At 42.7% G+C, this 26,866-nt stretch overlaps 1 protein-coding gene across 1 annotated transcript in view; it reads right to left on the bottom strand.

The window, feature by feature from the left end:
* Nucleotides 1-26,866, bottom strand: part of LOC122084898 (vacuolar protein sorting-associated protein 54, chloroplastic) — a 77,740-nt gene that overhangs the window by 39,057 nt on the left and 11,817 nt on the right. Inside the window, 4 exon segments of the mRNA XM_042653318.1 lie at nucleotides 2,745-2,819; nucleotides 13,327-13,444; nucleotides 20,406-20,485; nucleotides 24,904-24,966. Coding sequence (XP_042509252.1) covers nucleotides 2,745-2,819; nucleotides 13,327-13,444; nucleotides 20,406-20,485; nucleotides 24,904-24,966 — 336 coding nt within the window.

The following is a 26,866-nucleotide window of genomic DNA, read 5'->3' as shown; positions in this document are numbered from 1 at the left end:
GGGGGTGGTTTATAATGAATTCATTACCAAGAAAAAGAAAAAAAAAGCGACTATAAAAAGGCGTGGAACAAGGAACAAAGAAAAAAACATAAACAGCTCAACCCTCTTATTGGAAGGGGACAAGAGGTTGTAAAAGGGATAGGGGCAGGCCTCATAACACAACAGAGAGCTTGTTCCTGGGGGAGCCCGTTACATCAGAATGAGGGATCATCGCTAACTTAGAACTAACATCAAGTAGATGGCATTCCAAATCTTGTCAAAAGAGAAGGAGTTGGAAGTCCACAAAAATTACGTTCCATCCAAATGTGGTTGATGGCAACACAGAAGTGAGCTTTTCAGCAATGTCGAAAATAGAGTTCCAAGCAAAGGTCTTGTCCACTCAGATCCACTCTCTCTAAAGGGGGAGGATTCTTCTTTCGATAGCCCAACAATTGTTGACGACTTTTCTTTAAGACAATGGAGCAGAAGGGATACAAAAAGAAGAGGTCATCAACGTCTCCAACTACGTTCCAAGACAAGCAACAAGAGGGGGATATCTATGTGTGCCTGTAGATGAGGAAGGACTACAAGGGGAGGCAGTTGGAGAGAGCTCACAAGGTTGTGAAGCTATGACAGGGGATGTGGCCTTTGAACCAAAAAATATTGTGCCAAGGCACTAAAGGGCCTCTTGATCTAACCAAATTCCAAGCTAAGGAGGCGAAGGTGCCTGATGGAGAATGAACCCAATCGATTGTGTCCCCTCTACCACGAAGACAAGGGGGATGAGGAGGAGGGCTGCCCAAATCAGAGCAAGCATGGAGGATAAGGGGGCCCAATCACCGTTAGAGATGATGGTGGCAACAATGGACTCCGTATTTAACCAAGAGGAATAAATAGCTTCAACACTAACAATAGTAGAGAGGACTCCTGTAGGATGCCAATTGTCAAGCCACAGAGACTTAGAGTAACCATCATCAATCCAGGAGATGGGCCCGAGAACAGTAGGCCGAATAGGGAGAACCTTGTACCAAACCCATAAAGCATCAGGGTGGAGGCAGTCCAAAGAGAGTCCTTCCAAAGGAGGGTGGAGTAGACCCAAGAGACCCAAATGTTGTACTAAATTCCAATTGAGCTTGAGGATGCCAGTGGCGTTGAGGCTCCACTATGTTTAAAGGGCCTAAAATAGGTTTTCCTAGAGGATTCATGACCTAATTTTCCCATTTGGGCCTCGAAATCCTCCACCGAAACATGCAACAGAAACCTATTACACAACTCCATTCATAACAAAAAAAAATCCCTTAAGAAGTATTCTTGTACAATTAGAAAATTAAATACAACAAAATCTGATTGTATTTATAATCTAATGAATTTTTACTTGATATCATTATTCCCTACTAGGTTGTATTGTACAAGGATACAGCAAACAAGAACAACAACAAACTAGGCCTTATCCCAAACTTAATGGGGTCGGCTAAAAAGATCCATACAAAATAAAATAGGGGGCAAAAAAGTCCAAACAGAAATGGGTGAAGGAAGCGATGAAAAGATGAGATCATGAGAGATGAGTTAAGAAAGAGTAAGAGGAATATGGCACAGCCCAATAAGTGAGGAAAATGTCAACTACATGGGTCGGCGAAATGGATCCTTGCCCTTCAATAGGCCTATCCAAGGTCATACTTGAGACAAGACCAAGACTATGCATGTCATTCCTCACCACTTTGCCTATGGTCATTTTAGCCCTGCACCCTGCCCTTGGCTGTTTTAGCTCCTTCAATCTGAATCAAATCGCTCCTCCTTACTGCAGCTTCCCCAGGCCTCCTTTGAACATGGTCATACCACTTCAAACAACTTTCACAGAGCTGGTCATTGATCAGGGGAACTCCCAAATCAGCTCTAATATGCTCATTCCTTATTTTATCCTTCCTAGTTGTGCCGCATATCTATTTTAACATCCTGATCTCAGCTACACATAGATTCTCTATATGACACTCCTTAATTGCCCAACATTCCGCCCAATATACATGATAGCTACTCACACAACAGTCCTACAGAAATTCCCTTGAGCTTTAAGGGAATACACCATTCACAAAACACTACGGGCACACCTCTCCACTTCATCCATCCCACTTTGATTCTCTATGACACATCATCCTCTATGCCACCTTCTTCATTTATGGTTGACCCCAGATATCTAAAACAGTCACTTTGTGGAATCTCACTCTCCTCAATTTTCATCATTTCATTACCCATCATAGAGTGGCTAAAGTTAAGTATCATATAGTCCATCTTCAATCTACTAATCTTAAAACCTCTTGTTTCCAAGGTTGATCTCCATAACTCCTTAGCATTAATCATTGTTTCAGTCTCATCCAATAAAATGATGTCATCACCTCATCGGCGAAGACATACACCAGGGGACCTCGTCTCGAATGCTCTACCAGAATGAACCACAAAACATATAACTAAACTCCATTCAATTGAGCATCATTTTCAACAAATTGGGTCAGGAACAAGCTCTCCTGCTTGCCAAAATGAATGGGAGAAGTTACAACATGAAAATGTGTAAATCATCTTCTTCAGTGACAAAACCACCCCCCCCCCAAAAAAAAAAAACACTCACCTGAAGAAAAAATGATGATCAAAGGGAAAGTTAATAGCAAAATTACTTTGACCTTTCAGGAAAAGAAAAAGAATCATCCACAGCCACAGCTCAAGTTAATTTGTTTGATAGAAAACTTTATACATAAATACAAATAAGAACTCACTGTTCTGAGCAATCCAATAATAAGGGGGAGAAGACGATCATGAAAGTTGGCAGTTTCCTCTTCATCCAGCTTAACCTGCTTACAAATAATATCCAGCCATTAGATTGATAGGTGCATTTTCCCTCAGGATCGTGCAAAATATGCTCCATGTCCAATTTAATGGTCAAACACTGAGAAAATGCATACAAACAATAGCACATAAAGACAGACACCCTTCAATACATGCATAAATGCATACTATACACATAATATGAAGACCTTTATAATAATCTAAACACAAAGGGGGAAAAGGCTATCTAAAAAATAGCTAAAACAAGAGAAATGAAGAGTAAAAATTTCAAGCATGTGAGATGAATTAAAAGTGATGATGATAATGTGCTAGTAAGAGATGACGACATTATGCAAAGTTGGGAAAAGTATTTTTACGACCTACTAAATGGAGACATGTTGAGTAGGAGTGGCCAGGAACACTCCATTACACATCAAGACACCATATACCATATATACGAATGGTTGGAGTGGCTGAAGTTAAACAAGCCTTAAGAAAAATAAAAGTAGGCAAGACACCCGTCCTTGATGACGTCCCAATAGAAGTGTGGAAGAGCTTAGGATTATGAGCAGTATCTTGGTTGACCAATCTTTCTAACAAGATAATTTGAGCATAAGGAAAATGACAGATGATAGGAGAAGGAGAAAAATTGTAGTCCAATCTACAAAAATAAAGGTAGTACTTCGAGCTGCAATAATAATATAGACATAAATCTAATGAGTCATACTATGAAACTGGGGAAGAAAGTTAATGAAGCCTGCCTGAGAGGAGAAACTACTATCCACAACAAAAACTATTTACTTACTCAGGAGGATAATGGAAAGATTTAGAACCTATAAAAAGGATCTCCATATGGTCTTTATTGATCTAGAAAAAGCCTATGGCAGAATCCTAAGAGAGTTAATCTGGCATGTACTAAAGAAGAGAAGGGTGTTGAGTAAATATGTAGGTATAAATAAAGATATGTATGAGCGTGTGGTGACTAACGTGAGAACAGTGGGAAGTCAAGCAGTGAATTCCCAATTACAATTGGACTCCATCAAAGGTTAGCTTTAAGATCTTATTTTGTTTGCACTTATAATGGATGATTCAACCAGGAACATTCAAAACGAGGTTACATGGTATATGTCCTATCGTGGTGATATTGTTTTAGTGGATGAGGCAAAAAGCATGGATTAATGCTAAGTTGGAGTTATGGAGATCAAACATGGAATCAAGCGGTTTTAAGATATGTAGATCTAAGACAAAGTACATCATGTGTAACATGAGTCACACTATGATAGATAACAATATGGTGAAAATTGAGGTGAAAGAGATACCGTAAAGTGACTATTTTTTATACTTGGGGTCAACCATAAATAATTTTAAAAAAAAATGACAAAAGATGATGTTTCATAAAGAATTAAAGTGGGATGAATGTGGCGATGCCCAGTGATGCCCCTACCCCCTCCTGGTCCCATAACCTTCCACGCCCCTACCCCCTCCGACGGCCCCTGCTGTCGACAACCTCTCCTCCCAGCCGGACTCTTTCCTCCCTAATGCTCTCCTTCAACCTAGCCTCATCCAGAACCTTCCCTCGCTTGTTGATCCCTCTTCTCCTTTGAACCCATCCCTCCCTTCTCGATCCTACAGTTTTGTGGTCACCTCCTCCCCCATAACTAACCATCCTTCTTCCTCTGTTGTCCCTCCTTCTGCAGGCCAAACTCTTTACTTCCATCCTCCCGCCATCCTTAACTCATCCCTGATTGGCCTCTGTCCGCCTGGTTTCCTAGAAACCAAGATATCGAAATGGAAAAACTGCGTGATTGGTACCTTCTTGGGCAGCAGACCCCCATACTCTGTGGTGAAAGCCTCACTTCTGAATCAATGGAAGCCCGCTTGCACCTTGAATACTTATATGCTCGAGAATGGCACGTTCATTTTCAACTTTGACGCCGAAGCCAACAAAGCCATTGCCATTGATGGAGGCCCCTGGTTCGTTGGGAAGAAACCAATATTCCTAAGAAATTGGGACGAGTTCTCCTCCTTTAACAAGAATGAACCATCATCCATTCCTCTGTGGGTGGCCCTCCCCAATTTGCCCCTCCACTTTTGGTGTGTCAAAGGGCTTAGTTTGGTGGGTTCACTCATTGGAAAGCCTCTCTATTCTGACAAAAGAACCAAGATGATGGATCGCCTTTCCTATGCAAGGATCAGTGTTGAAGTCAAAGCTGATCAACCGCTTCCACAATCGGTCACAATCTCTGATGGTGAAGACCATTCTTTTGTTCAAGATGTCAAATATGATTGGGTACCCCTGATCTTCTCTCTCTGCAAAATCTTTGGACACAAGAAACAAAGCAGCCCTGCTCCCCCAGTGAGCAAGGGCCCTCTGAACCTTCCTTGAGATCCGGCAAGGTCTCCCAGGAAGCTCCCTTCAAAGATCAAGTCTCCAGAAAAAATAAGAAAAGGAAAAATGATCTAAAAGACCGCCAGATCTCTCCTAACGTCGACCGTCGTTCCTCCTCCGGAGAAGCCCTTTGTGAACGATGGTCCTCCATCTTTGCCATTGACCGCTGGATCAAACTGCTTCTCGATCCTCACTATGTCAGAGCCTGAGGCTGCAGAGATTTCCACTCTGAATCCTCTATCTGCCCACCCTTCTGAAGATCCTACACCTTTGGTTTCCATTTCGATGTCTCCCCTTCCGGCTCTCCAAACTGTTTCGTATGTTCACTCTGAAGCCTTGGCCCCCATCCTCAAATCTCCCCTTCCACCTCTGTTGCCCCTTCCTCCTGTCGTGCCCCCTTCGCGAACCTTCTCTGCTAATCCAATTTCCTCTATTTCTTCTATCCCTTCTTATCCTATTCCAACCACCCGCGAACCGGCCTATATGCCTTTGAACCAATTCCTCCCGGTTCAACTTTTAAGCAAATTTTCTAAGTTCCCTGTTGACCACCCACTGCACCCTACCACCAACCTGTATCCATCCTACGACCCGACCCATACATACCACCAACCATCCACTTCCATCGCTTAACCCGAACCCTCTAACCCAACTCCTAACCAATCTTACCCAAACCCTAACCTGTCTAACCCTCACCAGGCCCTACCCTCGCCCCCGATGTTGTTGGATCTTGTTCTGCCACTCGTCACCTGCCGCCCTTGGAGGCCTTACTTCCGTTGTCGGTGAACCCTGCTACTGCCATTCCAATGCCCCCTTCTCCCTGTTGTGTTGCCACTTCATCCCTGAAGCCTTCTGCTGATGGCCGCCCTCGCTCATCCAACGCTACTGCTCGAGATGAAGCTCCAATCGACTCCTCTAGTCCTGCAACTGGTGCTTCATCTCCTTTTATAGACTCGATTGTTGACGCTAATTTTCTACTGGCCTTGGAAGGCCCCCGTCCCTCCTCCAACCTTCGTCCGACCTTGTAAGGTCTGTTGCTCCTTGACATCAACTCAGATGGCCCTGCTTCTGCTTTTGCCTCCGCCCCTGCGACTAAGCTCTTTAACACCCCAGTTTTATTTGAGCACTCTGACTCTGACTATGATGACACCTCTGAAATTACAACTGCGGCTGTTTGCCACCCGCTGCAAGAAAAGGCCCCAGACAGTCAGATGCTTTCCTACATTGTCCTAGATATTGTTGGAACCAATTCTTGCATTGGCTCTCCGTTGGAACCTGGAACTTGTGCTGTCCCTTTGGCTCACAACATGGATATTATCCCTGCTACCAACCCTGATGACTCCCTACCCCCCCAAACTCCAAAATCCCATACCCGACACTCCCCTCCACTTGTTGTCCTCCTCAACACCCGTAAGAAGGCTACCAACAAACCATCTTCCACCTCTAAAACCTCTATTGCCAAAACCTCTACCGCCATTGGCTACAACCGTAGGCCTACCCATATGACCCCCCACTGCTCCACCAAGCGGTCACTGCCCTCCACCTCCTGTTCCTAATGATCCTTTGGAATGTTTGGAATGTCCGTGGCCTTAATTCCTCGGCTAAGCAAGACGAGATCCGCTCCCGTATCCGCTCCTCTCAATCCAACCTTTGTTGCTTATTAGAAACCCATGTCCTAGAGGCTAACGCCTCTCGTATTGCCTCTGCTATTGCCCCCCGCTAGTCTTTTGACTCCAATTACCTTCACAACCCCAATAGAAGGATTTGGATTCTTTGGGACCCCTCCTCTCTCGACATTTCTTGCCTCTCCTCTTCCCAATTCATGCACATCTCCATCTCCATCTCCCATCACTCTGGCCCTTTCATCTATTTGCTCGCGGTGATCTATGCTCGCAACAGAGCCTCCTTCAGACAGCCCCTTTGGGCTGATCTTCTCTCTTTGTCGCCCTCCTCTAATCCCAAACCTTGGGGGATTGTTGGGGACTTCAATGTCATCCGATCCACCCACGAAAAGCAAGGTGGCAACCACTTTGTTCCTCAGGCTGTCGTTGCCTTCAATGACTGCATTGATGATCTCAATCTTGAGGACCTTAGATGGTCGGGTGCCAAATTCACCTGGCATAATAGAAAAGCTGGCCCCCACCGTGTGGCCTATAAGCTTGATAGAGCCCTTATTAACGAGCCTTGGCTTGCCTCCTTTCCTTCCTCTCATGCTTCCTTTAACCTTTCTGGGATATCTAATCATAGTCCCATTTCCCTCCATGTTCTCCCCTTCCGCTCTTTCAAACCTAAACCATTCAAATTCTTTGACATGTGGATCTCCCACCCTAGTTTCCATCAGCTCATTCACTGCGTTTGGAACATCCCCATTTCCAGTTCTCTCTCCCCCCTCCTTGCTTTCACCAAAAAGCTAAAGAATGCCAAAGCCACCCTCAAGCTCTGGAATGCTGCCACCTTTGGAAACATTTCCTCGAATGTGGCCATTAGCCGGGAAAGACTTCTCTCCATCCAATCCAGGTTGCAGCTTGACATCCTCAACCCTTCCCTGGCTGAGGAAAAAAAAGTTGTTGCTTCAGATCTTTCCCGTCTCCTTGAGCAGGAGGAATGTTTTCTTCATCAAAAAGCCCGCATCAAATGGCTCGAGCTCGGAGACTCTAATTCAGCTTATTTCCACCGCTCCCTCAAAGCCAGAAATAATGCCAACTCCATCCCCTTGCTCATCTCCCCCTCTGGGATTGAACTCCATTCCCCGATCTCATAAAACAAGAGACAATTTCCCATTTCCAGAGAATCTTCAGCCCCCTCCCTCCCCTCACCCTCGCATTCCCCCCAACCTCCTCAACAAGTTCGTCCCCGAGGATCTCCTCCAATCCATTCCTTTTGATGAGGAAATCCTGTCTGCCATCCTCTCCCACAAAGCCAACAAGGCCCCTGGCCCTGATGGCTTTAGTATGGGATTCTTCTCCTCCTGTTGGAATATCATCCGCGAGGACCTCATTCTTGCGATGAGAAGCTTCTTCTTCAACCCTAATCAAATTGTTGGGATCAACAACACCTTCCTCTGCCTTACTCCCAAGAAGGATGGAGCGGCCTCCATGAATGACTTCAAGCCCATCTCCCTCTGCAATCTTCTCTACAAATTCATAGCCAAAATTCTTGCCAACAGGATTCAGAAAGTCATTGATTCTCTAGTAAGCCCCAATCAATCGGCCTTTATCGTGGGTAGGAGCACTGCAGATAACATTCTCCTCTGTCATGAGGTTATCCGAGGTTTTGATCAAAAGAATCACTCCCCAAATGCCCTCCTCAATATTGACATCCATAAAGCTTTTGACACGATTAGCTGGGATTTCATTTCCAATGTCCTCCTACAGATGGCTTTCCCGGCTTTCTTTGTTCATTGGATCCGCTCCTGTATCTCTTCTCCCCGTTTCTCCGTCCTCTTGAATGGCAGCCCGGCAGGGTACTTTCCCTTTGGCCGTGGTATTAGACAGGGATGTCCCCTTTCCCCTCTCCTTTTCTCCCACTCCCTCGAATTTCTATCCCGCTCCATCCAATCAGCTACCGACATTCATCTCATTTCTCCTATTCCCAAATGCAAGGCTCTTCTCCTCTCCCATTTGGCATTTGCCAACGATATTATGATCTTCTCCAAGGCTGACACCACCTCTATCTCCACCATCATGGATACTCTCCACTCCTTTGAATCCTTCTCAGGTCTCAAAATCAATCTCCTTAAATCCAACATCTTTATCTCGGGAATTTCCCCTGTAGCCAAGGATGCTTTATCTGATTTATCTGGTATCCCCCTAGGCTCCCTCCCAGTTAAATACCTTGGTCTTCCCCTCATCTCTTCTAGGCTCTCTGCCCACCATTGTGCCCCCTTGTTAGACCATCTCCGGAAAAAGCTTCAGCTGTGGAAAGGTAAACTCCTCTCCTTTGCTGGTCGTCTCACTCTGATTAGATCGGTCCTTCAATCCATGTACCTCCATTCGTCTGGAACCATCATCCTCCCTGCAGCGGTGATCAAATCCTTGGAAAGTCTTTTTTATTCCTTCCTTTGGAAAGGATCTCACTCAACCAGATTCCTTAAACCTCTCAGTTGGAAGAAGGTTTGCCTCCCCAAATCTGAAGGTGGCCTCGGGATAAGGAGAATCAAAGAAGTTAATTCGGTCGGTGTCCTCAAGCTTATCTGGAAAATTGCGTCCAAGCATAATAGCATTTGGGTTGACTCGATTTACTCTGGCCACCTCAAGCATTCTTCTATTTGGACTGCCACCCCCATCTCTGATCCTTCCTGGATCTGGAGAAAGATCCTGGACCACAGGCCCATTGCTCTCACTGCCATCTCTAATTCCATTGGTAATGGGAACTCTACCTCCCTTTGGAAAGACCCCTGGCATCCTTTGGGTATCCTTTCCCACCTTGTAACTCCCAGAGACATCTACTCTTCTGATCTTCCTACCAATGCTCTTGTCTCCTCCATCCTCGCTCCCAATGGTTGGTCCCCCCCTCCTCCCCCCCTCTGGAGGACATCTGGTCTTCCCTCCCCCCTCTCCCCTTGGCCTCAGAGGGAGGAATGACAAATGCATCTGGCTCACCTCATCGAATGGTACCTTTTCGGCTGCCTCGGCTTGGGCTCATATCAGAACTCCTTCCCCGTCTGTCCCATGGCATAGATTGGTTTGGTTTAAGAGTCACATTCCCCGTCATAGTTTCACCCTCTGGCACTGCCTATCCAATTGTCTTCCAACCCAATCCTTCCTCATTCACCATCACATTCCGGCAAACCCTTCCTACTGCCTTTGCCCTTTTGGTGAAGAAGATATCCCCCACCTTTTCTTTGCTTGCCCCTTCTCCTCCCATATCTGGAAGTCAGTCCTCTCCAAATGCTAGCCCAACCAGAGAAGCATCCTTCCCTTCAATAGAGAATTCATTTGGATGGATATGACTTTCCCCAGCTCATCCTTTTGTGACACCATTGGAAAACTCGCTTTCTGTGCTACTGTCAATCATCTTTGGATGGAGCACAACATTCACAGATGGACCCCCAAATCTAGATCCCCAGACATGATTTAGAAAGCTATCAATTTCGATGTTACCTCTACAGCCTTCGCCCTCATCCCATCCCCATCACCCCAAAAAATTCTCATATCATCTCTTCTTAGAACCTTCAGGTTGACTTCTTCCATCCTCCCTGAGCCTTGCCCATCCGGATGCCCCCCCCCCCGCTCCAGTCTGTCAGTTCCATTTGTTGTTCTGCTGTTTGGTTATTTAGTTGCTGCTTTATGTTGCTTTGCTTCTTTTAGTTTTTTTTCTTTGTTCGGGCTTTTCCTCGTTGGATTAAGCCTACCCCCCCTCTTTCCCCCCTTATATATTCTTTTCCTCTTGGTAATGAATTATTTTATTCATCATAAAAAAAAAAAAAAAAGTGGGATGAATGAAGTAGAGAAGTGCATCCAAAGTGTTGTGCAACCAACACATTCCCTTAAAGCTTAAAGGAAAATATTGTACAACCAGCTATAATATATGGGGTGGAATGTTGGGCAGTTAAGAAGTGTAATATAGATAAGCTATGTGTAGCAGATGCGGATGCTGAGATGGATGTGTGGCAAAATTAGGAAGGATAAAGTAAAGAACAACCATACTAGAGCTGTTTTAGGAGTTCCCCGATTAATGAAACCCTCTGAGAAAGTCGTTTGAGTGGTGTGGCCATATTCAACGAAGACCTTGCAATCCACCAATAAGGAGTGACCAAATCTAGATTGAAGGATCTAAGAGAGCTAAGGGTAGACCTAAAATGACCATAGGATAAGTGAGGAAAGACATGCATAGTTTAGGTCTTATCCTAAGTATGACATCGAATAGAGCTGATTGGAGGGCAAGGGTTCATATAGCTGACCCCATTTAGGAAGGATTTTCTGAATTTTTGTTGTCATGTTCCTTTCCTTTTACTTTTACTATTCTTATTCTATTTTTGCACGGATCCATGTAGCCGACTCCATTTAGTTGGGATAAGGCTGAGTTGTCGTTGTTTGATGATGTAGTCACTTGATTAATATAAGTGAGAGGCTATCCATGATGGTGGTACTCCATTCCATTCCTATCGTGTTCACCCTCTCTTTTGTCCATCTCCATCATGCCCTTCTTCTCTTCTTTTCTTCTTCTTCACAGGTTCTGGTTGTTGATATCAAGATTTATCACATGTTATCAAAGCGATGAAGAAGAAAAAGAAAAAAAAATATCCATCAGATATTGTTTCTCCTCTCTTCCACTGCTCCCCTCTGTTTGGTTAAGATTGGATAGGCTACATGGATCTGTGCAAAAACAAATTAAGAGAAAGGAAAGTCAAATGAAAGTAAAGTATGAGTAAAAGGGAAGAACAGCCCAGCAGAATACGCTAAGAGTGACAACATAAGCAAAATAATAATCTCAACCTTCCAATGAAAGCACCGCCATCAAGAGGGAAGCCACAAACCCTAACAACCTATCTCATCTCTTTGTTTTCTCAGCAGCCAAGAGACACAACCGTCAAGAAGGAAGCCATGGTAGTGGAGCGCTGGCCTTGCAGAAGGCCTCGGCCAAGCGTGCAGCTGGCCTAGTGGAGGTGACAGCAACGATGGAGGGCGCAGGCCTTGCGGAGGGCAACGGCAATGCAGCTGCCGGCCGAGCATAGATGGCAGCCTGATAGGCTGTTGGTCATACAGCTGGCATCAAATCGGTGTTAGCCTAGCGAGCCAGGCACTTCAGGCGGTGGCTGGCCTTTCAGGGCTGGCTGGTGACCAAGTGGCGGTGGTGCAAGATGGTGACTGGGAAGAGAGCAGGCAAACAGGACTGGATGCATTGTGACTGCTAGCTGAGCAGGAAACCAAACGAGCCTAGACAGGCCTAGCAGGGATGGTGACCTACGGGCTGGCAGCCAAGTCACAACTACAAATGAAGATGGTCCAACTAAAGAAGAAGAAGCAGAGAAAGGGAGTTGAGGAAGAAGAAGAGAGGGAGAGGGAGAGGGAGAGGGAGAGGGTGCGAGGGAGAGGAAGAGAGAGAAAGAAGGGAGGGTGAGACACGGCCGGGCTGCTCCGGAGCAGTGGCATCTAGAGATCCTCCGCTTGAGAAACCTGTTTTCTTCTCAGGTGATCCCAAATATCCCAAATTTTCTTCTGCTTTGTGTTAAGATAACTTTTTATGATACAAAGTATATGTAGCATACTAAATAATGTTAAAAAATAGGGAAAATAAAAGTGGTACTTGGTCGTCTTAAGCACCTTGTTCGCCTTAAGGCGGGCGACTTGTCGCCTGAACGCTTAGGCAGCCCTCCAACGCCTTGGTTAGCCTCATCATTGTGACAGCTATGGTACTTGTACTACATGTGTTGTTTGGTTATCATTTTACAGCAATGGACTTTTCTACTTACTATTTATCAAAAACAAAATCTATTTACTAATCCTTTAGAGGGGGACATAACAGAAGACTTTGCATTTAACCATATATTACCCACTGTTCAAGGTTTGAGGATTCTTCAAATTATTTAACAACTTAGCAACTCGCAAGGATGCCTAAAAGAGAAGGGGAAGCTTTGCAAGGACAAGCATATTATCTTCAAACTCTGTGTCTAAGGCTTTCTGTGAACTAAAAGAATACAACTTCAAGCGTTAAAAATTAATCCATTAGTAACGTTCTGACTGCCATATTTCACGGGGAGATTCTCTATCCCACCCTTCGCCTTTTTCTTTTCTTTAACTTGGGTACTGGATCTTACTTTGGATACTTGTTCACATCTGAAACTTTATATTGTGGCAGGAAAAAAAAATGCTTCTGTTTCCAACGAGTTGCTTCAAAATATAAAGTCTAATTTCTACCAGATATCCCGTGTCATGAAGTAAAAACCAAAAAAAATCAGCCTCCCTCACTCAAATTTGGACCAAATTAAGGACAGTTTCAAGATGAAAAGGAACAGAAAAAAAATAAAATATATATAAGGGGGAAAAAATGTATGCCAGGCAAAGTGGGCACTGACAATTGGCAAGAATTTAAGCCCAATTAGTTAACCAACAGATACTAATAAAAAAGAGAACCAAAAAAAAAAACAGACAACTTAACATTCAATTGGAGAAAACGTAAATGAAACTAAAAATAACCGCGCTTACTTCTTCATCTTTCCCATTGGTGAGATTTGAAGCCTTTGCTTTCACTTCTGATAAAATTACCCAATCTGCATCTTTGATATCATGCATAGATGCACGCATGAACTCTGCTGAGAGAATGCTACAAGAATGAATTTCACAAGTCACAATCTAGATTCAGTTCAGCAGAGTCATATTTTAACGTTTTAAACTAAGAAGGTTATGGGCATCAATGGAAATTATTGAAAAGAACCATTTCATTTAATGACTACAAATAAATGAAACAGACAAATTGTTAGACATATGAGATTATGCCAGAAGAGCTAAACATATCAGTACTGGACAGGAAGATTTGATGTAACGGAATAAGCAAATTGACTTGAGAAAATAAATAGGTTGAAGACCTTCACCATAGCATCCACTAATGGAAGAAAATGAACCAAGCAAACCCAAATTGTAAACTACTTTTGAAGTCCACAGAATTACTACCCTTAGCACAGCCAAATGGAAGCACTTGATTGAGAGAGCTACTCATGAGTCATGAAGGCCACGGTAAGATCAAGGAAAACAAGATATGAGTTATAAAGGGAATCCAGAGTTATTAAGGATGAAAGACACATTCAAGGTATCCGGCATTTCCTCTTACTGTTTCTCAGTCCTACTCAATGGCAGCCAGGCTGGGTATTTTGACTCTTCTATTGGTATCCAGCAAGGCTGCCCCCTCTCCCCTTCCTTTTCTCCCTGGCCCTTGAAGTCCTCTCCAAAAGCATCCAGTTTAAAACCGACCAGCACCTCATCTCCTCCATCCCCAAATGCAAACCTCTCAACCTCTCCCACCTTGCTTTCACCAATGACCTTATGATCTTCTCTATGGCCGATTTCCTTCCATTGAGTCTATCATGCCCTCCCTTCTCTTCTTCCAAGGTTTATCGGGCCTCCACATCAACCACCTCAAGCCCCATATCTTTCTTGCCAAGGTTTCCAAGTCTCCCAAAGCCCACCTCCTCCAGCTGACTGGGTTTTCTCTTGGCAGCCTCCCTGTCCCCCTCATCACGGCCAGATTGACAGCCCTCATTATACTCCGATGTTGGACCTCATGTGCAAAAGGCTTCAGCTTGGGAAAGCCAAACTTCGTCGTCTGGAGCTCACTGGTGGTGTGTGTTTGATCTCCCTAAGCCCATAATCAAGGCGGTTGAGTCCCTTATGTGCTCTTTTCTTTGGAAGGGAGCTGATTCAGCCAGAATTCTACACAAATTCACCCTATCACTCTATCAGTTGGGCCAAATCTGAAGGAGGCCTTGGTTTGAGAAGAATAAAGGACATCAACCACGCCGGTACTATCAATCTGATTTGAGAAATTGTTTCCAGGAAGGACACTATCTGGATTTTTCGTAGGGACTCTCTTTGGTCTATTGCCAGTTGCCACCTCCTAGGATGCATCTTGGGTTTGCTGGAGAATCCTGCAAGTTAGAAATATTGCTATTGAGGCGACATCGTCCAAGATTGACAATGGTCTTTCTACCTCCCTCTGGCTCAACAATTGGCATCCTTTTAGTATCGTCTACACGGTGGTGAGTTCCAGAGCTATTTATTCATCAGGTCTTGGCAGAGGATCCATGGTCGCTTCCATTATCCCTCATGGTGCATGGTCCCCCTTGTCCCCCTTATGGAGCTCCCTGCCCCCTATACCCCCTAGTCACCGTAGCAAAGCTGATGTTGTTAGACTCCCTTTAGCCTCAGGTACTTTCAATTCTTCTTCAGCTTGGGATCTTGTCAAACTCAAGGTCCCCCCCCCACCCTTTCCCTTGGCACAAGATTGTCTGGCTCAAAGGCCACATTCTCCACCATAGCTTCACAGCATGGTGTGCCCTCTCCAGCTGCCTCCCCATGCAATCTTTCCTAATCCATCAGCGCATTCACATTTCTCCACCATAGGCCTTTGTTGAAATTCTCTTGAGGTCATGGATCACTTGTTCTTCTCTTGCCCCTTTAATACCTCCAAATCAAGGTTTAAGATCTCGCTCTCGCCCCCATCTCGCTGATCCAAAAAAGAGAGATCTCACCGAGAACATGTATTTTTTCCCCGGTCGACTCGGTGGTTTGTCTCGGTGGCCATATGGTCTTTGTAGCTCCTGAAACTTGGTATTTATCCTATTTCAGGCCTTCTAAACACAATGGAAATATAAGTTCTTTAAAAATCAAACCTAAAATGGTACTTTGACTTCGTACCCTATGTAAGTAGTCTCCGACTCTTCAAATCCTATGCTAGTATCTCTATTCCCCAATCAACACATAACACAACATAATCATCAGAATTTAAAAGACATCATAGATAATTACTTAATTGTTTAACAATTAACATTGATGACCGATGAGTCACATTCACATACATTGAAAATTTGAAATGACATAAGATAAGCCACATTACAACATAAGGTCAGTGCTATTATACATCATTTATTTAAACAAAAAAAAATTAAAAACAGAAAAATATATTTCCCTTCATAAATCCATGGATCAGTGTCGTATGCATCACATATAAAAAATCGATGTAAGCCAACAAGTATTGGTGATGTCACCATAGTTGAAACTAGGCGACGCCTTGGCGTCCAGGCGGTTTGCCTGGGGCCTAGGCAACAGCCGCCTTGTTGCACTGCATGTCGCCTTGTGTTTCGGCACTTATTTATGCCAAATATCGTTCAAGTAAATGTTTTTAATATTTGTTATTTCATTTACTTAAGATATTATTCATAAATAAGCAAATACCCCCTATTTGAATCCAATAAAAATAGTTTAAAAATCAAATTCCAAAAGGAAAAAAAGTCAACCCCCCAGTCCAAGAACAAAAACTGGATTTTGGTTATAGGGACGATTTTCATCTTTTAAATGCTATGGTTTTTCTCAATTATGAAAATTTTATAAATTCTATCATGTTAAAACATTGCTAAAAACCAAAAGTCCGGTAAAAAAATATTTTGTTTTGATATTCATAAAATTATTTTCATTCAGGCGATTTTAACAGTATTCGCGCACTTAAAAATAAGTTTGACTGAAGTATAACTTTATCATTGCAACTCAGATTTAAGTAATCTTAGACTTGTTAGAAAGCTGGTTTTATATTATAACTAATACAAAAAGTCTCAAGTAAAAATAAAATCATTTGACCAGTCAAACTTATTATAAAATAAGAGCATTTCTCTAAATATTGATTTTTTATAACTTAATATGACTTAATGTTAATTTTTTATGATTTGATGTGGCTAAATGTTGATTTTTAATGACTTGATGTGGCTTAATATTGATTTTTTATGATACAAGGTATATATAACTTACTAAATAATGTTAGAAAATAGGAAAAATAAAAAATAACACTTGTTCGCCTTAAGGCGGGCGCCTTCTCGCCTAAGCGCTTAGACAACCCTCCACCGCCTTGGTTCGCCTTGTCGCCGTGACAACTATGGATGTCACTAATGTGTACATGAAAAATTGGGTTTGAGAAGCTTTTTTTTTTATCTAAAATGGTTCTTGAGAAGAAAAATAACTCCAAATGTGGATGAGGAGGTAGTATTCTCTACTCTTTAAGCTTCAATGAGTGTAGGAATAGAGATCCTCAAGCAAAAGCACCAAAATGCTCCTCAGTGTTTTTTCTTCAAAAAAGTAGAGAGGCAAAACAGAGGAGAGATCTCGGTCGAGATTTTGTACAATTTACGCATCGCCATGCATCTTGTCTCACCTTTTTTAAAAAACGAGATATTAGTGAGATCTCGCCGAGATCTTAAACCATGCTCCAAATGAAAGAAAGTCATCAATAGTTGCTAGCCTAACAAGAGAGGAATCTTTCACCTTCAAAGAGACTGGATTTGGGTAGTGGATTTGGGTAGGCATGACGTTTGCTACACACTCCATTTGTGGCATCGCTAGCAAGCTTACCTATTGTGCCTCCATCAACCATGGAACACAATCTTCGAAGATGGATTTCCAACTTCCATTCCTTTGATAGGATTTGGAATGGACTTCAAGAGGAGTATGACTATGCAGAGGAGCTACAAGAGTCGGAGCCAATGCATTTCACTGGGGAGACCATGTTTGATCATGCCACATGAGATATTAGATCATGGTGCACGTCCATCCTCCTCACGAACAAGCTAAACAAGAAGGCCTCGACGTCGTTGCTCTCTCCAGTAAAGAATAGGACACACCAATGCCCATTGCCTCAGTTGTCCCCTTTACTCAAGGTAGACATGCTATCAATGACCATACAATCAATCCGCCCATCTAGACTAAACCAATGATGAGGCCCTCTCCTATAGCCTGCACGTGACAAGGATGGATGTGCACGATGATCTGTATCCTGTGTGGCATGTAGGGGTGTCAATTGGTCGGGCAGGGCCGGTCTCGGTCGGGCCTAGCCTGGCCTGGCGGGTCTCTACCCTTGCATTCTGACCTACCTATTTAAGGAATGAGTCGGTCTCGGCCAGTCTCATGTCGAGCTCAGTTGGGTGTCGGGCTTCTCCTAATCGGACTATAATTTTACCTCAAAACGGGCTAATGCACCAATAAATCCTTAAACAGGCCTTAAATGGTCTCTAATTTTGTCTCAGATTTAAAAAACTTTAATATATTTTATTACACCATCAACAATTTAGAAAAGACTTTACACTCATTTACATTCGGTAATTGATAAAAATATCAATATATACCCTATTCTAACCAAAAAACCAAAATAAACGTATAAACAATCGGGATAAACATGTCGGGCCAAGTCGGGGGCTCGTAAACAGATTGGGGCCTGTCAGGCGTAGGGTCCAGGTCGAGCCATAAACGTGTCAAGCTCGGTTGGGCCTGTCGGGTCGGGCCTGAAATTGACACCCCTAGTGGCATGATCAAACTCCCCACTGAGTTACATCGGATCTGGCAACTCCCCTGCTTGGTCATACTCTCAAACTCCTGCATATTCACCACCATCATCATCACCTCCATAGGTTGATGCGAGTCTAACCACCAAAGGAAGTAAACCTTTCAAGGTCCTCTTCCTCATCATCCTTGTCAAGTGCAGATTCAAATGGTCGAGGGGAGTGTACCTAACCTTTGTAGCCATGAAATCATCCACATCAGCACCCATCTGTTCCGCTATCTATGGGCCAAGCTACCCGAGGCCGATCCATCACCGAGTCACCTCTATCCCTCACCTAGCCAACTAAGGGATCCTCGTCATATGGCTCAATCTGAAAAAGCTCAATATGGTTCCTATCATTCTCTATACCCATGCATATGTGTTGCATCTTCAGCCTCATTGCACATACACATCACTATTGCCACATGTTGGTTAAACGTTGCTCATTCCCTTCCGTCAAGTAGGTAAAGTAGGCATACGAACCACTTTAGCTTTACCTTAGACTCTATTGGAACAAAGCAAAGAAGGAGGCTGAATGGAGAAAGGAAAGGGGCAAGGGTGGTCTTGCTTGGCACGAAGGCTGCTGTTTCGGGGGTAGGGTATAGTACTAAAGGTCCTTGGCCTTCCAGGCGGTTTTTCTTTTGGGCAGCTGTTCACCGTTGGATCTCGCCAATACAGCCCCCTATACAAGTTCAAAACTTGGAAACAACCTCTCCTGGGAAGCAGAGGGTAAAGCTGTGTACATTTGCCCCTCCCAAACCCTGCAGTGGCAGGAGCCTTGTGCACTAGGTTACTCTTTTATACACCAAGTCAGGAAGACACTAGGAACCTAATCGGTTCCGCCTCTTAGAGTGGATGAGCGAAAACATACTCCAATCTCGCTCACATAAAGAGGCAAAACATGTCTAGGAGAGGACCCCAACTCCAAGTCCCTCTAGCAGATTTCGGCCTCTATAGCTTTTGATTCCAAAAGCAAGCTTCCTCTTGCAGTCTTGCTTCTTCGCGGAGTATCGATTTTCCTCGAAATAGGCTAATTATTAATCCATGGGGCCATCCCATTTCTTTGTATTCCTTGCGGCCCCCTACCTGGGGGCTAAGGCTTCTCTGTATTGTTTCTTTTGTTTCCACCCCTTCTTTGTAGTTGTTTAACAAATATCATATAGTGAGGCGGCTTTGCTCCTAATAAATAATATCTTAACTACCGAGAAAAATGTGAGGAAACAAACACATAACATGTTTATCCATTTCACAATAAGAAGAGTGTCAAGCAAATGATGCAGAATTCCAGCAAGAATAGAAGATGGGCCTGTTGTTTTGGGTTTGGTTTAGTTTATTGGGTCCAACTGAACTTCTGGTGTAAGTTAGGCATTTAAGCGCCCAATGGGTTATATTGGTCATGGACTTAGTATTTTTGGGTTTACTATTGTAATGGGCCAATCCTATAAGCCCAAATATTAGGGATTTTAAACCTATACAAGATTAAGTAGTTAGTTTCAATTCCGGTGTTTATTGTTTGTTTTAGAAAATTAGGAGGAGATTTGCACAGAAGATATTCTAGAAGATTAAATGGAGATAAGATTTGTGTGGGCCCCATGTGATGTGTGCATAGAATATTATCTAGAAGATTGCTGAAATATTTGGTTAGATCTACTACTACTTTAGTTTCTATGTTCTGTAATGGGGCATAATTGTTAGTCAATGGCCACTTAGTAGTTACTATTTTATGCTTCTTTCCTTCTGTATTTAAGCAACTAGATCTTCTTTCTAGAAAGTTGCTTTTGTTTTCTATAGTAGCTATTTTGTAAGCTACTTAATTGCCAAGACTTACTATAATTGTAACACAACCTCTAATTTTATAAATACAAGCAAGAGGAACACATGCCCTATGATTTTGACAGATTGAGAAACTTGTTTTTCGCCTATTAAATACAAGTAATATCAACAGTTCATTTATTCCACACATTGATATGAATTGTCCACAATGTTTATGCAGAAGTTTTCAACGATCATTCAAATGGAACCATTATTTCTCTGTGCACCTTTGGTTCACAACTCTCACGTTCATATTTTCTTTTCTTTTTTATATTGCAACCATTTAACTATTTTCCAGTATAAAAATAAATCGTGTTAACTCTATTCCAGTCCACTGATTTGAAGATGCATCTGCTTCAAGCATATTGGCCGTCAAGACATACTAGTTACTACACACCTGTTTATGGAATCCAAAGATGTTGCTAACTGGTCCCGGAGGTGACGGAAGCAATGAAGACCGGTAAGGTCATCACCATCCTGTCAAACAAAAACAAAATCCAATTAGGTAAATAAATCAAGAAGAGAGAATGAGCGCTCTTCCTGAGCAAGCCAGTTAGTAAACATTAATCATATGACTCTTGTGAAAACAAAATGGTGCTTGTCACAGAGTCTGGCAATAGACCACCCGAAATCCCCAAGAAAAAATTAAAAGAAAGTCTGGTTAGCCATAACCATATATATATATATATATATATATAATGCATCTCTCTTTTCCTTTCCTTTTTTTAAACTCTAATGCCCACAAGGAATACAAGCAAGAGGAGAAGAGGTCCAATGAGAGAGAAAAAGGACCAAGAAGAGTAAAATATTTTTCTCTTCCACGTAGAAGAGCTTCAATTTGATTAGTAGCAACTAGAAACAAGTAATAGTTTAAAGAAAAAAGGCCATTACCATGGGAAAAGACCACATGATTCAGCATACTCTGAACCAATAAGCATTCAATGCAAATCCACGTGTTTAAAATGGCTGACAGCAGCCTATATATTTATAACTCATGAGGCAAGTAAAGAACCTCGCAGACTCAAACTCCGGAGCTAACTCCTAAAAAAGCAATTAATTAAGATAAAGAAATGAAAACTCGCATTCTTATAAGTCACCTGAACTGCGGCCTTATAAGTCAGGCCCATTCCAAAAATAACCCTTTTAAGAACTAATATAGCCAGGCCTTCTGTTGCAACATATATGGACAAAAAGGGGCTTTTTCACATTAAACCTGACATGCTGGGCAGCATCAATGATGTATGGAGACCTAATATGAGCCATGGTTCATCATCTCAGATCTCGGTTTCGACAGAAAGCAAGACGAAACCTTGAGTCGATACTGACTCATACCAAGTTTTGACCAGTTTCAATCATATTTCGCATATTTCAGTTTCGACCAGTTTCAACTAAAAAATACCAAGTTCCAACCAATTTTAACCAGTTTCGGTAGTTTTGACCAGCCCAAACATGTTGAGTTTTGCCTAGAAATTACCAGGTTTCAACTGTTTCGACCCATATCTCAGTTTGGGGCTTGGTTGAAACTGGCCTTGAGATCAAGATGTCGATCCTTGACATGAGCTAGAACTAGCCCTTATGGCCCACAAATTCTGTAAGACTCTAGGTCAGGTTGGCTTATGGGTATTAAGCAAATTAATCTGTTCATCCTCTACTGGTCAAGCCCGTTTTAACAATTTCCACACAATTAAGAATCCATGGAGTCTAATGATAAGAAATACCCTATTCATATCTCCAAGTTGCAGTGGATTTTTCCAAAAACAACCATTTGTAATGCCTCATGCACTTGATAGCCTGTCGGATACCAAATTCACATTTTTAGATTGGTTTTTTTTCTTTTCTTTTCTTTTTTTTTTTTTTTTGGGTGGGGGGGGGGGGCGGGGTGGTGAATTAGAGTTCATTACCAAAATGAGAGGAGAAACAGGGGGGACCCTAAAGCAGGAAAGAAAAAAAAAAAGAATACAAACGACATTCCTAACTAAACAAAACCCAATCCTCAAGGAGAAGAGGAGTGTTGTAGAAGGAGAGAGGTAATCCCCAAGACACAACAATATGCATGTTCCTTGGGGAGTTGGTACGACGAGAGGTGACTGAAGATAACTTGTTCCTAATGTCGAACGAAATGGTGTCCCAAATCTATTGGAAAGATCTAGAGCTGGAGGACCATTTCCTATGTTTCGCTCCATCCAAATCTGGTTGATGGCAGCACTGAAGGTGAGCTTACCCATATATCACAAATAGTTGAACTTGCAAAGGACATGTCCACCCAAATCCATTCTCCCTGAAAAAGAAGGATCCTTTTAACTTTTTTGGCCAACATTTTGCTAGCACCCCTTTCCAAATATAAGAGGAGAAGAGGCTAGCAAAAAAAAGATGATCAATATCTTCCACAGCATTTTAGCAAAGACAACAAGAGGGGGAGAACGATCTGATGGTGAATGAGAAAAGACTGTGTTGAGAGGCAGTAGGAAAGAGCCTGCCACACAGTAAAGCTATGCTAAGAAATATGGTATTTGAACCAGACAATCTTGCGCCAAAAAGATAAGGAGCCCTGAGACTGGAAGAAGTCCTAAACCACTTTGTTTCTGAAAAGTCTCAAAGAGACTGCAATCCAAATAACATTGTTGCTCAACCTTGAGGCCTGCTACTTATGGAAACGGAAACCTTGAGGCCTTCTACTTATGGAGGGTAAGGCATTCCACACAGCTAAAAGCAGGGGAGAAGAAGAAGCCGGAAGGACCCAGTCAACAAGACTGATGATGTCAACAACCATAGACTATTTGAAGAGGCCCAAACTATACATGGCTGTGGCACTAATTGAGTGGAGGACCCCCCCCCCATGGGATGCAATGATCCAGCCAAAGAGAAGTGGAGGCACCAGCATCGATTTGGATGGAGATGGACCCGAGAGCAATAGGCCGAAGCTTTAGAATCTTGCACTATACCCAAAAGCATCAGATTAGGCAGGAGCAATCCAAATAGAATCAGAACAAAGGAGGCTCACATCGACCAATATACTTTTCTTTATAATCACAAGATTCTAGATCAATTTGATAATACCAGTTCAGTTAACTTCTCTGATTCTTCTCAGACCAAGACCTTCCTCTCCTTAGGGAGACGGACATCAGCCCAGCTATATGGTAAAGAAATCTAAAGGTATCAGATCCTTTCCAAAGGAGGGCAGACATAAGAGACTGCAGCTCTTTGATGGTGGACTAAGGCAAACCAAAAACAATGAACCAATAAATGTAGGATGACTGAAGAACTGATCTGATAAGCACCAAGAGAACAGCCTAGGAGAGAAGCTTTCCTTTTCAAAGCTAAAGCTTCTTCCGAATGAGATCTATCATGGGAGTGCAATGGTGAGCTAAAAATATGGCCAGAATCAATCCAAATACTTGATTGAAAGATGGCTAATGGAGAACCCTGACTTCTCAATCAAACTAGCTTTGCCAACATCAAAGGCACCAACCAAAAACAAGAGAGATTTTTCAGGGTTGATGTGAAGGTACAACAGATCCTCAAAGTATTGTAAACAAGACATAATGGTCTCAAGAGAGGAAATAGATACTTTGGAGAAGATCATGAGATCATCAGTAAAGGCAAGGTGGAAAGCTTAAGAGCCTTACACTTTGGGATGGACAGATAAGCTGCTGATCTGTGCAATCAGGGAGACTCCTTGAGAGGACTTCAAGAGCTAGGGTGAAGATGTAAGGAGAGAGAGAGAGAGGGCATACCTAACCGATTCCCACCAAGGATGAAAATAACCCGCTGGACTGCCATTGACCAATACTGAGAAGTAAGGAGTATATATATAGGAATCATGGACTATCGTTCCATTGCCATTTGCAAACTAGACATTAGCCTCAGCAAGTCCATTAAGTGATGTACTAGCAACGTGATAAGCCCTGCTATGATTGTGAGGGTTTTTGATAAAAGCCTCACCGATTCTTCTCCCATGCCGGTGCTGGCAGTGCATATACCATTCTGAAAAGCCAGATCTAGATCTGAAAGCAGATTAGATCAATGCAAACAACTGAGGACAAAGCCAACATTGTTGGCAGTAATTCCAGAAAATAAATGAAATAATTGACCACCAACCGATGCAGGAGCATCCAGGTGGCCAAAGCCCTAGGAGAGTATTCTAAGGCTAAAGGCAACCAAGACCTTGGCCCCTTTATTCCTCTGAAGAGGCCTAGGAGCCACACTTTTGCAATGTTGCAATCCATCACTCAATCTATGATCGAAGGGCTAAGATGAGGATATCTTAAATTGGGAACATAGTGTTTTAGTATAGAAAAGCTAAGTCAAAGTGGGAAACCACCAGTCCCTTGTTTAACCCCCCCCCACCGTCCTTTTTTTTTGGGTGGGGGGTGGGAGGAATTAGTAAGCTGTATCTTCTTTATGTTTGAACTCCTATTCCTTATAGTTGTTCTATATCAAAAGGCTATAGACCTTAAATGCGATAAAATTTACTTTATTGAACCCATAAGGTGGTCTGTCAAAACCTTCATCCAAATGCAGATGGAGTGGGGCGAGGAGCATTGGAAGGAAGTGAAATGGAAATGAGTACTGCAGAATACAAAGCACTTCATCCGAAATTAAGACTAAAAGCGGGCAGATGCAGTAACAAATCCTTTTGACATGATTTGGGTGTTAGGATCGTCCTCTACATTTACAACTTCCAAATCTGTTTCCCATTGCCCTTCAGAAAAAAAAAATGCATGTGTTGCTGGTTATATGATGATGCAGGAAAATGAAAGAAATGGGCTGATTTTATTTAAAAATCATAACATAATGTAGTTGTCCTCGAATAACAAAGATGCCAATAAAGCAAGCTAGAAAGTACAATACACAATTTTTCTTTTCAAAGTTCATCTATAGATTTAAGAACTTACCAATAAATTTTGCAAGTCATCAATGACATCCAATGCTCCAGCACAATCTGCTGCTGCAACTAGCTGCACACAAGGGAAACAAAAAGATTCGTGAACACAGTTATACGAGGAATATCCATAATAAATCTAATCCACAAAACATTATTGTAAATAAATAACCAAGTGCATATCAGTTACGCAATAACATAAAGCCATAATAGAGAAATACCACTACCGAGAGACATGTAGGAGGGGGAAAAATGCTGCATATTTGAGCTTGCCTGTAGGAGTCGGAATGAGATCCCCTTCAATGAGGAATCTAATAACAAAAAAATGGACTACCTGGGGCAAGTGGAAGAAGATGGCTTTTTACAAGGGGGAAAATCACTTTCCTTTTTTTTTTTAAAAAATCTTTTGTGAAAGTACTTTTAGCAAGTGCATAGTATATATATCTATCTTCAAAATACTGACATCAATAATTTAAGTATTGGAAAAGCTCCAACAATGCTTCCATTGGAAAGAGAAGGAATTGGGAGAAAAAAAAATTCACTTGGTCCTATTGGTCTCGCTCCTTCCAGCTTCCTCGGTCCATCATTAAATCTGTTGAAAACCTTATGTGCTCCTTCCTATGGAAAGGTGTTGATTCAGCTAAATTCCTCCATCCCATTAAATGGTCCTCCGTCAGACGCCCCAAATATGAAGGGGGCCTGGGCCTTTACAGAATGTGTGATGTTAACTCTGTTGGAACTCTTAAACTTATCTGGAAGCTGGCTACCATAAACAATAGCATCTGGGTTGCTTGGGTCTATTCTTCTCTTCTTTGAATTGACTCTCTCTGGACAGCCTCCCCTCTCTCCAATGCTTCTTAGGTCTGGCGTCACATTCTTAGCCTTTGTCCCACTGCTATTCATGCCATCCAACCCATCATTGTGGATGACCTATCCACTTCCCTTTGCCTAGACAGCAAGCATCCCTCTGGGGCCGGGGTCCTCCTTCCCCTTGTTGGAGCCAGGATTGTCTACTCTTTTGGACTGGATAGACAAGCTTTTGTCTCCTCCATCATTCAGAATGGTACCTAGTCCCCCCCATCTCTTCCTCCCTCCCACCCCTCCCCTCTTCTCCAGGCAGTGGAGATAGAGTCATCTGGTCCCCTGACCCGTCAGGCATCTTCTCTTCTTTGACCTAGAATTCTCTCCATCGCATTCCCCCCTTGCTCCTTGGCACAAGCTTGTTTAGTTCAAAGGTTGCATCCCTCGACATAGCTTCACAGCCTGGAGAGCTCTCTCCAATTGTCTTCCTACCCAATCCTTCCTCCTCTTTCGGTATCTCAATGTCCCTCCGACTTGTTGTGGCTGCTGGAATGGGATTGATGACTCTAATCATCTTTTCTTCGATTGCTCTCTCTCTTCCTTTGTTTGGTAAAATATCATTTCTAAATGTTGGCCTAGTAGGAGAAGAATTTTTCTCTTTTGCAGGGAATGGATCTAGGTAGACATGACCTTTGTTGGACCTTCTATCTGTGACCAGGGGAAGCCCGCCTTCTGTGCTACCATCAACCACCTTTGGATGGAGGCGGAATCATTAAAGATGGACTTCCAACTCTAGATCTTTCAATATGATTTGGAATGCCATCTTTTTTTATGTCATCCAAGGCCCGATCATTTCCTCTTCGGCAGTTGCGTGAATCCACTAGGAATAGGCCAACAATAGCCTCATGTGGTTCCCCCCTCTTCTTTTGCCCCTCCCCCTACCCATTAATGGATTTGTAGCATCTCTTTTATTTTCTTTTGTTCTTGTTTTCCCCTAGGGTTTGTATTGTAATACCCCATCCCCAAAGTAAGGATTAATTTTTTTATATGATGATTGTTAGGTAAACCGAACAATTCCGACGGGTACTAGAGATAGAAATTAATGCCCCAAAGGTAAGATTGAGAAATAACCAGTTAAATTATCACACTTTATATTTAATTAAAGGTTAATTAAA

The sequence above is a fragment of the Macadamia integrifolia genome, chromosome 7 (genome assembly GCF_013358625.1).
Source record: "Macadamia integrifolia cultivar HAES 741 chromosome 7, SCU_Mint_v3, whole genome shotgun sequence".
Classification (NCBI taxonomy): domain Eukaryota; kingdom Viridiplantae; phylum Streptophyta; class Magnoliopsida; order Proteales; family Proteaceae; genus Macadamia; species Macadamia integrifolia.
The sequence above is the reverse complement of the archived record's forward strand: the minus strand, read 5'-3'. Positions and strand labels throughout refer to the sequence as shown.